Source organism: Cajanus cajan, chromosome 1 (genome assembly GCF_000230855.2).
Source record: "Cajanus cajan strain Asha chromosome 1, NIPB_CcT2T_4, whole genome shotgun sequence".
In the NCBI taxonomy this organism is placed as follows: Eukaryota; Viridiplantae; Streptophyta; class Magnoliopsida; order Fabales; family Fabaceae; genus Cajanus; species Cajanus cajan.
Window position 1 is genome coordinate 44,002,283 of NC_138517.1, and position 14,743 is coordinate 44,017,025.

General features: G+C 43.2%; 1 protein-coding gene across 1 annotated transcript; it reads right to left on the bottom strand.

The window, feature by feature from the left end:
* Positions 1-1,087: 1,087 nt before the first annotated feature.
* LOC145954571 (uncharacterized) lies at positions 1,088-7,400 on the bottom strand. The gene is made up of 12 exons (XM_083069117.1): positions 7,282-7,400; positions 7,151-7,176; positions 5,072-5,995; positions 4,824-4,984; positions 4,303-4,709; positions 3,920-4,002; positions 3,517-3,569; positions 3,210-3,344; positions 2,918-3,113; positions 2,254-2,288; positions 1,784-1,930; positions 1,088-1,141 (listed from the first exon to the last, which is right to left on the bottom strand). The coding sequence occupies exons 1-12, from the start codon at positions 7,398-7,400 to the stop codon at positions 1,088-1,090; spliced, it is 2,340 nt and encodes a 779-aa protein (XP_082925243.1).
* Positions 7,401-14,743: the final 7,343 nt, after the last annotated feature.

A 14,743-nucleotide genomic window follows, 5' to 3' on the forward strand; every position in this document is an offset into this window, starting at 1 on the left:
CATCGTACGATCATAGCAGTCCAACCACAAGGAAACAACAAGGGTAAGCTAGTATAAAAAGGACAACATACAGCAAAATTCTAATAATCAGCACAACTTCAACCGTCAACACGACAACATTCTAATTTCCAATCAACCTATGCAACCAACCATCAATCAGATAAAAATGCGTCGTCACGCATATCACCTCGGAGATTCTCCTACAACAACTCAGCCGTTAAGGCCTACCACAACTCAGCCATTTAGGCCTACAACAACTCAGCCATTAAGGCCTACAACAACTCAGCCATTAAGGCCTACAACAACTCAGCCAATATCAATCTTGCACAACTATACAACTCAACGCATCAACGTACAACTCAACTTGTCAACATACAACTCAACTTATCAACATACAACTCAACTTATCAACATACAACTCAACTTAGCTCAACATACAACTCAACTTAGCTCAACAGCATTAATCAATATTGGTCGGCATAAATCAGCATATTCATAAAAAAACATATCCAAAACAACCTTCAACTTATCGTAATCACTCATAGTAAAACGAAAACCATTACTAATTATAGAATATCTGGAGTCATAATGCTCCTATCATGTTCATCCTTATATCATATTAATGATAAGAAAATTTCCTACAACTCTCATGAAGACCCCAAATCCTAATTCTTTCATCTACCATGTGAAAAATTTTAAAAACCGAAACAGCTATAACTAATGCTGACAGCTTGACCCCTCTTCACTAAAACGGCCATATCTGGAGTTCTAAAACTCCTTTTTGAGTGATTCCAGCGCCATTGGAAAGCTAACATCCAAGGCTACAACTTTCATGAAGACTACAAAGTCCAATTCTGAAAGTACAAAGGCGCTCAGCGCCTCCAAAGCGCTCAGCGCTTTGCTTCCAGAAATTCTCCTCTAGCTCTCGGCCCCCAAAGCGCTCAGCGCTTTAAATCCGCTCAGCGGTTTGGTTCCAGGGAGCTCTCTGCCCCCAAAGCGCTCAGCGCCTTAAAACCGCTCAGCGGTTTGGTTCCAGAAACCCTCCCCTGTCACGAAACTCCCAAGGGGCTCAGCCGTTCAAAAAGGGTCAGCCGTTAGTGACAGCAACCACAAACCCTCCACCATTTTTGAACAACAAATCCTGCAAAAACAAGAAATCCAAGCACATGCAATCCACCCACAACACCCCATTTTCATCCAACAACCCAAAAATAAATTCTTTCTCAACATGCAACCATAAAACAACCAAAAGACCCAAGATTTCTCAAAACCCACTACAACCCCAATTTTTCCCAATCTCAACGATTCAACAACAATCATCAAACATCCACCAATTTCAACAGTTAAAGAGCTTTCAACACTCATTCACAACCAAAAATCAATCATGAAAACTAACTTCCCTTACCTCGGGTGAAGATTCCGAGTTTCCGGGAAGGGAAACGAAACGAAGGGGAAGAGAGTCGGAGAAGAAGATGAAGGAAGAGGCTCCGCACGGCACAGCTCCAGAAGAGAATCACCTATTGATCAACACCTTGGGTCCAAGAAATGGGTGGGAAAAATCAGAAATGAGAAGAAGAAGAAGTAAGGAGGAAGTTTTGAAAATGAGAGAGAGTTGAGTGGGTGTTGGGGGGTGTTTTTTACCAGCACGGGTCTCACAACCTCCCCAACAACAAAAGTTTTCGTCCCCGAAAATTGACTTACTTGAGAAGAGAAATGGATACTGGTCCCGGCACTGCTGCTCCACCTCCCAAGTAGCCTCACCAGTAGCTGTATCCCACAACACCTTCACCAGAGGAATGGACTTGCCTCTCAACTCCTTCAGCTTACTATCAACCACAGCTACCGGCAACTTCTCAAAAGTCAAGTTCTCCTTCACCGAAACGTCATCCAACTCCACAACATGTCTCGGGTCATGAACGTACTTCCTCAGCTGGGAGACATGAAACACATCGTGTAGGTTTGAAAGAGACGGTGGCAAAGCCAACCGATAAGCAACCGGACCCACACGCTGTATGATTTAATGGGGACCCACAAACCTCGGTGTCAACTTCTTCGCCTTCAGTGCTCTACCCACACCTGTAGTCGGAGTCACCTTCAGAAACACGTGTTCCCCTTCAGCAAACTCCAAAGGTCTTCGCCTCTTGTCAGCATACGACTTTTGCTTACTCTGAGCAGTCTTCATCCTCTCCTTAATCATCTTCACTTCCTCAGTAATATGTAGGATTAGCTCCGGTCCCACAACCACTGACTCGCCATCCTAATACCAGCATAGAGGAGTCCTACATCTCCTGCCATACAAGGCTTCAAACGGTGCCATCCCAATACTAGCATGAAAGCTATTATTGTACGTAAATTCCACCAATGGTAGGACCTCCTCCCAGCTACCTAAGTGGTCCACCACACAAGCCCTCAGCAAATCTTCTAAGGACAAAATTGTCCTCTCTGTCTGACCATCCGTCTGCGGATGATAAGCAGAACTCAGCTTCAACTTCGTGCCTAAGGCTTGGTGTAGACTCTGCCAAAATCTGGAAGTGAACCTCAGATCTCTGTCTGAAATAATACTGGAAGGCACCCCATGCAACCGTACTATTTCCCTCACATACAACTGCGTCAGCTTCTCCAAGGACCATTTGATATTGACAGGCAAGAAATGTGCACACTTGGTCAACCGGTCGACAATCACCCAGATAGCATCACTATTCCTAGCTGACCTAGGCAACCCCACAATCAAAATCCATAGAAATGCTATCCCACTTCCACTCTGGAATCTCCATCTGCTGCATCAACCCACTCGGCTTCTGATGCTCAACCTTCGCCTTCTGACAGGTCAGACAGGCCGCCACATACTCAGCTATCTCCCTCTTCATACCAGACCACTAGAAAGTCTTCTTGAGGTCCTGGTACATCTTAGTCATACCTGGATGTATGCTAAGTCTACTCTTGTGGCCTTTCTCCAACACAGCTCTCTTCAGCTCAGCATCCTGAGGCAGGCAAATTCTACCCTTGAACCTCAAGATTCCATCTCCTCCCAACTCAAAGCCAACCGCCTTCTCGGTACCCAGCAAACCCAGAAGTCTTACCAACTCGACATCCTGCAACTGCTTGAGTCCAACCTGCCTCAAGAACTCATTAGTTATGGTAATTGCCCCACAACTAATGTGATCCTGAGCTAACTCCACACAGAGATTTAAATCTCTGAACTTCTCCACCAACTCCAACTCCTTCACCATCATCCCAGACATGTGAATGGTTTTCCTACTCAGTGCATCTGCCACAACATTGGCCTTGCCAGGATGATACATCAACTGGAAGTCATAGTCCTTCAGAAATTCCATCCACCTCCTCTGCCTCATGTTCAGCTCCTTCTGATCAAACAGATATTTCAAACTCTTGTGATCACTGAAGACACTGAACCGAGCACCATACAGATAATGTCGCCATATCTTCAAGGCAAAAACAACAGCTGCCAACTCTAAGTCATGAGTGGGGTAATTCCTCTCATGATCCTTCAGTTGCCTTGAAGCATATGCCACCACTTTCCTGTGCTGCATCAGCACGCACCCAAGACCCTGGTGAGAGGTATCACAATACACATCAAAGGGTTCACCAGAATCCGGTAACACCAACACAGGAGAAGTAGTCAACCTTCTCTTCAACTCCTCAAAGCTCCGCTCACAGGCATCTGTCCAAATAAACGGCTGCTCCTTCCTCGTCAACTGGGTCAGAGGCGCTACTATCCTAGAGAATCCCTCAATGAACCGTCGATAGTAACCCGCCAGACCCACAAAGCTCCGAATATCAGTGACGGTCCTCGGACGCTCCCACTGCAACACCGACTCCACTTTAGCCGGATCAACAGCAATCCCCTCCGCTGAAATTACGTGGCCCAAGAACCTCACTTCATCCAACCAGAACTCACATTTAGAAAGCTTAGCATAAAGCTGCTTCGCTTTCAAAATCTCCAACACCACCCTCAAATGCTCTCCGTGTTCTTCCCGGGTCCTTGAGTAAATCAAGATATCGTCAATGAATACCACCACGAATTTATCCAAGAACGGCCGAAAGATCCTGTTCATGTAATCCATGAACACTGCAGGGGCGTTGGTCACACCAAATGGCATCACGACATACTCATAGTGGCCATACCTAGTCCTGAAAGCAGTCTTCGGTATGTCACCCTCCTTCACCCGGATTTGGTGATATCCTGACCTCAAATCGATCTTTGAAAACACTGATGCTCCCCTCAGTTGATCCATCAAGTCATCTATCCGAGGAAGTGGATATTTGTTCTTGATGGTCAACTTGTTCAACTGCCGGTAATCTACACAAAGTCGACTACCCCCATCTTTCTTCTTTACTAACAACACAGGAGCACCCCATGGCGAAACGCTCGGCCGTACCAACTGCTTCTCCAATAGGTCCTCCAACTGACCCTTCAACTCAACCAACTCAGCAGGAGCTATCCTATAGGGGGCCACCGACACTGGCCCCGCTCCTGGGACCAAGTCAATGCTAAACTCCATCTCCCTAGTAGGAGGCAACCCAGGTACTTCATCCGGGAACACCTCAACAAAATCCCGCACCACCTCAATTTCAGAAACAGCCCGCTCGGTCTCAACACTCAACGCTGCAAGCAGAAGACAACATTCTGCCCCATCTCTCAACAAGGATTCAGCTTGGCTAGCTGAAATCAACATCTCATCCTCCTCCTGAGGAAAAATCAACCGCCTATTGGCACAGTCTATAAGGATACGATTGGCAGATAACCAATCCATCCCTAAGATTATGTCAATATCAACTAAAGGCAAACAAATCAAGTTTACCTTATACCTCTTCCCATTCACATCAATAGGGCAACCAACACACAGCTCAGAAGCAACTACTGAAGCAGACGCGGGCGTCGACACTAGCAGTCTCAACCCCAGATCACACACAGGTACACCCAACATGGCAACACAAGCATAAGAGATAAAGGAGTGGGAAGCTCCAGAATCAAACAAGAACACCACATCCTTACCAGCAGCTCTGCCCTTCCCCTTCACCAGATCAGAAGAAGTCGAAGCCTCAGCACCGGTCAAAGCACAGACCCTACCAGTTGCGGTGGGTCTGCCACCCCTCTGAACGTCTCCTCTCTGAGCATCACTCCTCTGAGTACCCCTCTCTGGTCTGGTTCTGGCGGGGCAGTTAAAAGATACATGGCCCATCTGTTGGCATCTGAAACATCGATTCTCTGTGTGGGGACAATCCCTAATCATATGGGACCCTCCACACCGGTAACATCTCAGGGCAGCACCTCCACCCTGTCCTCTACCAGCAGCAGCACCAGTAGGTTGCCTGATGACAGGACCCCCTTGATGTGGTTGGGGCCTATCATATGGCTTCCTCTGGTTCCCTCCTTTCTTGGACCCAGATGGCCCCTCAGAAATCTTCACCCCGCGGTTATCACCTTCCAACCGCTCAACCACCTTCGCCTTCTCCACCAAGGCTGGAAATTCAGTGATGGCCATAGGCACCACCACTCTCCTCAGGTCATATTTCAATCCTTCTGCAAACTTCCGACACTTCCAAGCCTCGGCGATGCCTTGCGAGTAAAAACGAGCTAGGTGCTCGAATTTCATGGCATACTCAGAAACAGTCATCCCTCCTTGGTGTAAGTGCATGAACTCGGCTTCCTTGGCATGTCTCACGCTCTCAGGAAAATACTTCTCCAAAAACATCCGTCTGAAGCACTCCCAGTCCATAACCACCCCTCTGGCAGTCAACATATGATGGGTACCCCTCCACCAGTGCTCGGCTTCTCCAACAAGCATGTACACCGCGTATGCTAACCTCCTCTCTTGAGAACATCTCAGCACGGTAAAGATCTTCTCAAGCTCACAAATCCAGTGGTCAGCCACCTCTGGATCTGCCTCTCCCTTGAACTGAGGAGGATGGCACTTCCGAAACTCAGCCAGGTCCCGACTCTCCTGTGACCCAGTGGGCCTTGCTGCACCAGCTGCAGCTCTCTCCGCTTCCATCCTAGCAAAGTAAGCATTTTGCTGCTGCATAGCCATGGCCATCATCTCCATGGCCCGGGCTATCTGATCATTTGCTCTAGACATCGTCTACAAAAGCAACAACACCTTTAGCAAACAATATCTAAACCAAACAACAACTCAAAATACTACAGAACACCACAACAATCAACACAGCAATCAACACATCAAGGCAACATAACTCAGAGTTTAACACAACAAAAGCCCAAAGGAACCACCCCCAAAGAGTGCCCACTAGACTCGAACTGCTTTGATACCACTAAAGTGTAACGACCCGACTGGTCACTACAAGTCAACCTCAAGACACTGGAAACACTAGACAGAAAGAGCAAGTATATAATTATAGGGTCTAGAATATAAAAATATACAAAGCCTCGATCCGACTAGAATTAGAGTGTATTAAAACATCCAACCAACAAAATACATAAATCAGCATACAACTCAACTTAGCTCAACAGCATTAATCAATATTGGTCGGCATAAATCAACATATTCATAAAAAAACATATCCAAAACAACCTTCAACTTATCGTAATCACTCATAGTAAAACGAAAACCATTACTAATTATAGAATATCTGGAGTCATAATGCTCCTATCATGTTCATCCTTATATCATATTAATGATAAGAAAATTTCCTACAACTCTCATGAAGACCCCAAATCCTAATTCTTTCATCTACCATGTGAAAAATTTTAAAAACCGAAACAGCTATAACTAATGCTGACAGCTTGACCCCTCTTCACTAAAACGGCCATATCTGGAGTTCTAAAACTCCTTTTTGAGTGATTCCAGCGCCATTGGAAAGCTAACATCCAAGGCTACAACGTTCATGAAGACTACAAAGTCCAATTCTGAAAGTACAAAGGCGCTCATCGCCTCCAAAGCGCTCAGCGCTTTGCTTCCAAAAATTCTCCTCTAGCTCTCGGCCCCCAAAGCGCTCAGCGCTTTAAATCCGCTCAGCGGTTTGGTTCCAGGGAGCTCTCTGCCCCCAAAGCGCTCAGCGCCTTAAAACCGCTCAGCGGTTTGGTTCCAGAAACCCTCCCCTGTCACGAAACTCCCAAGGGGCTCAGCCGTTCAAAACGGCTCAGCCGTTAGTGACAGCAACCACAAACCCTCCACCATTTTTGAACAACAAATCCTGCAAAAACAAGAAATCCAAGCACATGCAATCCACCCACAACACCCCATTTTCATCCAACAACCCAAAAATAAATTCTTTCTCAACATGCAACCATAAAACAACCAAGAGACCCAAGATTTCTCAAAACCCACTACAACCCCAATTTTTCCCAATCTCAACGATTCAACAACAATCATCAAACATCCACCAATTTCAACAGTTAAAGAGCTTTCAACACTCATTCACAACCAAAAATCAATCATGAAAACTAACTTCCCTTACCTCGGGTGAAGATTCCGAGTTTCCGGGAAGGGAAACGAAACGAAGGGGAAGAGAGTCGGAGAAGAAGATGAAGGAAGAGGCTCCGCACGGCACAGCTCCAGAAGAGAATCACCTATTCAACACCTTGGGTCCAAGAAATGGGTGGGAAAAATCAGAAATGAGAAGAAGAAGAAGTAAGGAGGAAGTTTTGAAAATGAGAGAGAGTTGAGTGGGTGTTGGGGGGTGTTTTTTACCAGCACGGGTCTCACAGGATGTTCCAGGCCATAATCAAAATGCAATGTGACAACCATCATGCCAATTGTTATTTGAATGCTCTAGAGGAGAGGCTAAGGGCCATTGAGGATCACCACCTTGACGGAAGAGAAGCTTCTGAAGTGCGCCTAATACAGGGTATACCATTCAAACGCAAAGCCATAGAGCCCCTATTGTTGAGTAAAGGCCGATCAAAAAAGGCTTTTGAAAAGAAGAGAGGGGAAGGAATTGATGCTACAACCATCTCCGCAAAGGCAGAAAAGAATTTTGTCAAAATCCCTATGAGCTATGTAGATCTATTCCCTCAGTTACAAAAGGCTTCGATGTTGGTACAGACCCTACTGTTGAAAAAGCTGGAGCCACCTTATCCACAATGTTATGAGCCCGAAGAAACTTACGATTATCATTCTGGGGTAGTAAGGCACTCCATTAAAAATTGTATGGCCTCGAAGCATCGCGTACAGGAGCTTATCAACACTGGGTGGTTCAAGTTTAGAGCCAATGCATCTAACATCGCTGAACGACCAAGATGAGTAGCAATCTTGGAACGATTTGTTGGAAAGCTATCAAGGGGTTCTCTAGAAAAACAAAAACTTATTTATTTTTCTTAATGTCAACTCGTGATCTTTGCCCACGATCACGAGTTCATGCAAAATAAGGGCTTGTATAAATTTTACATTCATCAATGATACATGTCATTTCTTTAACTCTTGTTTATTCTTTTCTCCCTCTCCCGTGCATTTAATTCTAAATCTAATTACAAAAAAATGAATAAACAAATATGACTGAGGATAATGAAATTAATCAAATTCCGAACATCCAGTATGCAGTAATTGAGTCTGAATGAAGAGAATTTTTTTTAGACAAGCAGAAATTGTTAAGCGGAGAAGTTCGAATGATCTAGCCTTATTATAAAAAAGGGAAAAAATAATGACTTCTCCCCACAGATCCAAAATGAATGAGACAACTGAGGCAGCCAACGAAAATCAAGAAGATCATCCAAGAAAATAATTATCACAAGAGATGCTCCACATGGGTGATAGGTTGTTGTTCATGCATTAATAGAGACAGTGCCTTTCTCCTTAGTATATGGGATGGGACAATGTTACCCATCAAAATAGAAACGTTTGCCTTTAGAGTATTCATGGAAGTCAAAATTTCTAAATCAGAATGACTTCGAAGAACAATTAATCAACCAAAACTCATCAAAGAAGAAGAATTGGATGCCATATTCTACGAATGGACTTATAAAAAATTAGAAATTCATCCTTGAAGTTTGCTGGAAGGTAATCTCGTGTTCTAGAAGTTCTTGATTGTTCAAAAAGACAAGATAGGGAAATAAATACCCAAATATGAAGATCCACATGTAGTCAAATGGGTTGTCCTCTAAAAAAGTAGTGATCCTTACAGATGTGGATGACTAAGAGTTCTAACGCAATGAACGAGTATTATGCTTAAAAAAATCACTCACAAAAACCTACTAGGACAAAAATCCGTAAAGCGCGCCCTAGGTAAAAGTTACGATAAAAAAAAAAGAGTTCCTGCTAGGATACGTTCTAAGCAGAAATTAGGGATCGAAGATAAAAGTAGCAAGTGATTACTATCAAAGTCAAAAACCAAAAGTAGCTCGGATACATCCTCAAGAGGTCAAGGCTCTATGGAAGTCTTTCAGAGACTTACATACGTAATTCTGGATAATTAGGGAAATGATTATGCTTGTTATCTGAAGAAGTGTTTGTATAAGACTCAAATACTAGCCTACCTTGACCACCTATTCTTTCTAAACACCTTTTGTATCTCTTTCTATATAAAGTTTTGAAACCAATAAAACAACCTTTCTTTTCTCCTCTTTTGACCAATTGTAAATGATGTGTCTTGTTGGTGTTTGTCAAAAATTAAACAAGTCTAAAATAGAAGAAGAAGGAAAGAAAGGGAAAATGACCTGTTAGGATGAAAACACATAAAAGGGGGTCCTAGGCAAAAGTTATGGAAAAAGAAAAAAATAAAAAATTCCCACTAGGATACGTCCTAAGCAAAAGTCTGGTTTTCCAAAACAAAAAGAAAAAGAAAAGAGCCTTTAAAATAGTTTAATTCATTAACTGGTCGATATAACTAATGTTGCACCTCAACATACCAAAGTAATTCTCTTGAAAAAAAGAGAAAAGGAAAGTCATCTTTTGAAAACCAAATCAAAATATGCATTGCGTGTAGTCAAAAACATTTCACACACGTAGAATATTTTTCTTTACCCTAAGGGAATTATTCAAAATATACAAAAACTAACATTCTTCATAAATAAGCAATTCAACATCTTTGCATGATGACAAAAAAAGGGGAGAATAGGCCGTTCCAGGGTGGAACGGTCTGTTCCAAAGCACATTAGTCAGAACGGGTCGTTCCAGAATGAGAACGCTCCCATTCTAGTTACATTAAAAATGGAACGCCCTGTTCTGACAGCAAAATGGGCCATTCCAAACCTGGGATGAGCCGTTCCTGACCCGAAATGAGCCATTCTGCGTGTATTTTGGCTATAAAATGGGATGCCTCCCTCATAATCCTTATCCATTTCCCAAAACCCCACATTTATTCTAAAATAGTTTTAGGCATTTTTTATCCCCCATCATGCATAGAGGTGGTTCATCTCATAGCCGAGGCAAAAGGCTTCGGTTGCCGTCTCCACCAGCACCACCAGTGCAATAAGTACCATCACTACCGACATAGTGTTCAGGCTAAGGGATGAGCGATGAGGTATGTAGAAAGAGACAACACTTGCATAACTTTGATTTCATGTTTGCACGACAACTCGACTTCCCCATCTTAGAGCAGGTAGGGCTCTTGGGGAGAGTCTGGGATTTACTCACAACCATCAGATAAGAGTTCCTACTCAAGCCACTAGGTCTAGCCTATCGGGAAGTGATCGTCAACTTCTTGGCGTCAGCCAAGAAGTACCCAGCTACGGCACCCGAGGGGCCAGGAGTCTCGGTGGTTATATTCTGGATAGGTAGAGTCCTCCACACCATCACACTGGCTGAGTTCAACTAGATAGTCGATTTCGTTCTAGAGGCACAACTTGCGATGATAGAGTACAACAACAACCTCCTCTTCCCCGCCTCTGACATCTCTATAGACTACATGTGGCGGGAGCTCATAGGCGAGGGGGTCATGCCAAGGACCACAATCCATGGACGCTACTAGAGCCCAGGCTCTATTACACAGAGGGACCTCTTCCCCTTGTATTGCATAATCCACGAGATTCATTACAATCCAGGAGCCTTCTTTTTTTGCCACATATAGGACTATGGAGAGAGATTAGGTACTACTAGCCACTACGGCTACATAGTAATCGGTTCCATGCTTGCATGGGTGGCCGAACACCATAGGATCGTGGACGGGGATTCAAAGATTAGTTTGGAGCCCCAAGCTTTTGAAACACTCACCCTCAGATCCATGGCCATTATCAGGCTCTCTCCGTAGGGGTATGTCACCATGGAGGCATTTGTCATGGATGACATATTATTCGAAGATACGCCCGCTCAGCAAGAGACACAGCTGCAAGAGTAGGAGTAGTAGGTGCCCCCACAATCGTAGGGAAAGACATATATCAAGGCACTCTTCCGGTATATGGAGAGATGTCATAAGATTTTCAATAGCTACCTCATAGGCCTGTAGAAGGTGATGCTTTAGTAGCATCATCAGTAGTAGTAGTGGCATGAGCAAATGATGAGATGGTTGTAGAGGTGATTCCCCAATCCCCCAGTTGAGGACTAGACTAGGGCATTTTACTCTTTGATTGTAATTGTATTTGTTTTATCATTGTATTCCAAAATTGTATATCTATCATATTATATTTTGTTTCCATTTTCTCGCCTCTAGTTATGCTACAATTTGAGAAAACGAAACAAGACAAAAAAACAAGATAAGATAATAATACAAAAGAAAAATAAACGACACAAAAAAAGGAAAAACTTCCACAATTAGAAAAAGCCGAAGCTAAACAATAGAGTAAACACTAGGAAGTCCTTAGTCCAAGTACCCAACTACAAAGGGGGAGGATCTCCCCACAACAAGCCATCCCACAATGGTCAAGGCAGACAACTTGACAAGAATGAGATCATATGCATGTCAACCGTAATATCTACAAAGTCACCAAGAATTCTCCTACTCCCACAAGCAAAACCATCAACAAAGTTCTCCCAAAAACTCTAACATCCACAGAAAACACCTGGAGAGGCATCATAATACTCACCTGGTAGGAACAACATAAGATTCCTACCAACCAACCAACAAGTAAAAAGGGATCCCCAAAATACGCTTGGAGAGGCATCATAATACTCGCATGGCAAGAACAACACCATAGTCCTTGTCATACATGTCATCCCCAATAGGAGACGCTTGGAGAGGCATCACAATACTCACACAGTAAAGTACAAGGACGGAAAAGGTTGTTGGATCCTCAAAATAGTACAAGGATGGAAAAGGTTGTTGGACCCTCAAAATCAGTACAAGAGTGGAAAAGGTTGTTGGAACTTCAAAACCAGTACAAGAGCAAAAAAGGTCAGCTGAAGCCTTAATACCAGTCCAACTTGGAGAGGATGGAACAAATAACACTCACCATAGGTCGATTGAAGCCTTAACATCAGTCTAACTTGGAGAAGCTGAGCTCAAAATATACTCCCTCTTCAGCGAGCAATGAATAAAGATCACACTATCACAAAATAAGCAAAAGCAGCATGGAGCGTCTACATTGAACTAGAAGCCTAGATGGTACAGTCTACCACCCTTGTGACCCAATGAAGCATGCAACTTAACACCAAAGCGCTCTAAAGGATAAGGATACAAGTAAACCCATCTACCTGAAGGAAACAATGTGGAAGTACCTACATTATCGAAGCAAAAGAGAAGAGTCAGATCTTCACCTCACTATCATAGAAAAACAATTAGAGGAAACATCATGGAGCATCTACACAAAGACAGAAGATTAGATAGTACAATTTGTCATCCTTATTACCCAATGGAGTATGCAACCCAACTGATGAGTCATTATTTTCCCTTATTTTCTTACCTTTCTGTGCTTATCTTAATCTCTGATTTGTGCTTAATTGTTTATATTCTGCACTGTTTTCTATTTGGGCTTTAATTGGACCGGTAATTCATATTTTAACTAAATTGAATTTTCTAGATCTTATTATCCCAATTTTTATTTTCAGGGCAATTTAATAATTATTTGGGCTTGGAATAAATTTTTGGACTTCAAGAAGAGCTGCCACGTCATCTGCCACATCACATGCCATGTCACCATTGCACCACTTATGCCATATCAACATTTTATTTTATTTTTCGTTTATTTTTATTGTATTTTCGGGTCAGACCAGTTGGGGGCCCATTTTTACACTCTATTAGGGTTTTTCTAGGGAAAAGAGCAGCACCCACATGCAGACTTGATGTGACCACGTTGCTGTCTCTCTGGGAACTTTGTTTTTTTTCGTTTTCTGCTGGTGGCTCTTTGTTCTTCACGTTTTCTGGTTGTTTTCTGGTTGATCTTCCTCTTGTATCTGAACATTCACGTTTTGCTATTATTATTCACATTTTGTATTCTGTTCCTGCTTCCATTTTCGTTTTCTTCTTCCTCTTCTCTGTTACGTTTTGCTTGCATCGCTGTTGCCACTTTCATGTTTTCTTCTATTTTCGTTTCTGTTGCTGTTTTAATGGAGGGCTAAATCCCAGGGTTTGGGCCCTTGGACAGAATGCAATCCTCTGAAAGAGGTTCTCTATGCGTTGCATTTCTGCTCCGCTTGATCCTCCCTTGTGGGATCTCTGTTCTGAGGCGTTCAACATCTGAGCCATGCTTAATGACTCTGGGTTGTTCACGTTCAGTATCTCAGGTTGCTTAATCCTGGGGAAGGAGGTCTTGCAAGGTTCACGTTTGCTTAATTCGTGTAGTGAGGTCTCATGTTAGTCTTCGCTTAGTTGATTAATCATGGACTGAACAGGATTATGTTGGACAGATTATTTGTTGTGAACCAAGGAAATCAGAGGTGCATTATGTTCAGGGGTCTGACCTATTTTAATTACTGCAAGTAATCCATACTTCTGCTCGTTTTATTTAACTCGATAATCTGAACCAACCCCACCCCACTGTGTGTTGGAACCTTTGACTGAGACAATTGGTCCTTGGGAGACGACCTAGGAGTCACTTCCTAGTACTACATTAATTGTTTTTTTTATTGTCAAATAAAAAAAACAATTAATGTAGTACTAGGAAGTGACTCCTAGGTCGTCTCCCAAGGACCAATTGTCTCAGTCAAAGGTTCCAACACACAGTGGGGTGGGGTTGGTTCAGATTATCGAGTTAAATAAAACGAGCAGAAGTATGGATTACTTGCAGTAATTAAAATAGGTCAGACCCCTGAACATAATGCACCTCTGATTTCCTTGGTTCACAACAAATAATCTGTCCAACATAATCCTGTTCAGTCCATGATTAATCAACTAAGCGAAGACTAACATGAGACCTCACTACACGAATTAAGCAAACGTGAACCTTGCAAGACCTCCTTCCCCAGGATTAAGCAACCTGAGATACTGAACGTGAACAACCCAGAGTCATTAAGCATGGCTCAGATGTTGAACGCCTCAGAACAGAGATCCCACAAGGGAGGATCAAGCGGAGCAGAAATGCAACGCATAGAGAACCTCTTTCAGAGGATTGCATTCTGTCCAAGGGCCCAAACCCTGGGATTTAGCCCTCCATTAAAACAGCAACAGAAACGAAAATAGAAGAAAACATGAAAGTGGCAACAACGATGCAAGCAAAACGTAACAGAGAAGAGGAAGAAGAAAACGAAAATGGAAGCAGGAACAGAATACAAAATGTGAATAATAATAGCAAAACGTGAATGTTCAGATACAAGAGGAAGATCAACCAGAAAACAACCAGAAAACGTGAAGAACAAAGAGCCACCAGCAGAAAACGAAAAAAAACAAAGTTCCCAGAGAGACAGCAACGTGGTCACATCAAGTCTGCATGTGGGTGCTGCTCTTTTCCCTAGAA

What these genes read in the sequence shown, in the direction of transcription:
- LOC145954571 (XM_083069117.1), bottom strand. Translation starts at nt 7,400, where the DNA reads ATGAGTGTTGAAAGCTCTTTAACTGTTGAAATTGGTGGATGTTTGATG. An exon ending in TTATGCTAAGCTTTCTAAAT is followed by an intron (nt 3,570 to 3,919) that starts GTGAGTTCTGGT and finishes ACCTCTCACCAG; the next exon opens with GGTCTTGGGTGCGTGCTGAT. An exon ending in GTGGTGGCATATGCTTCAAG is followed by an intron (nt 3,345 to 3,516) that starts GCAACTGAAGGA and finishes AACATGAGGCAG; the next exon opens with AGGAGGTGGATGGAATTTCT.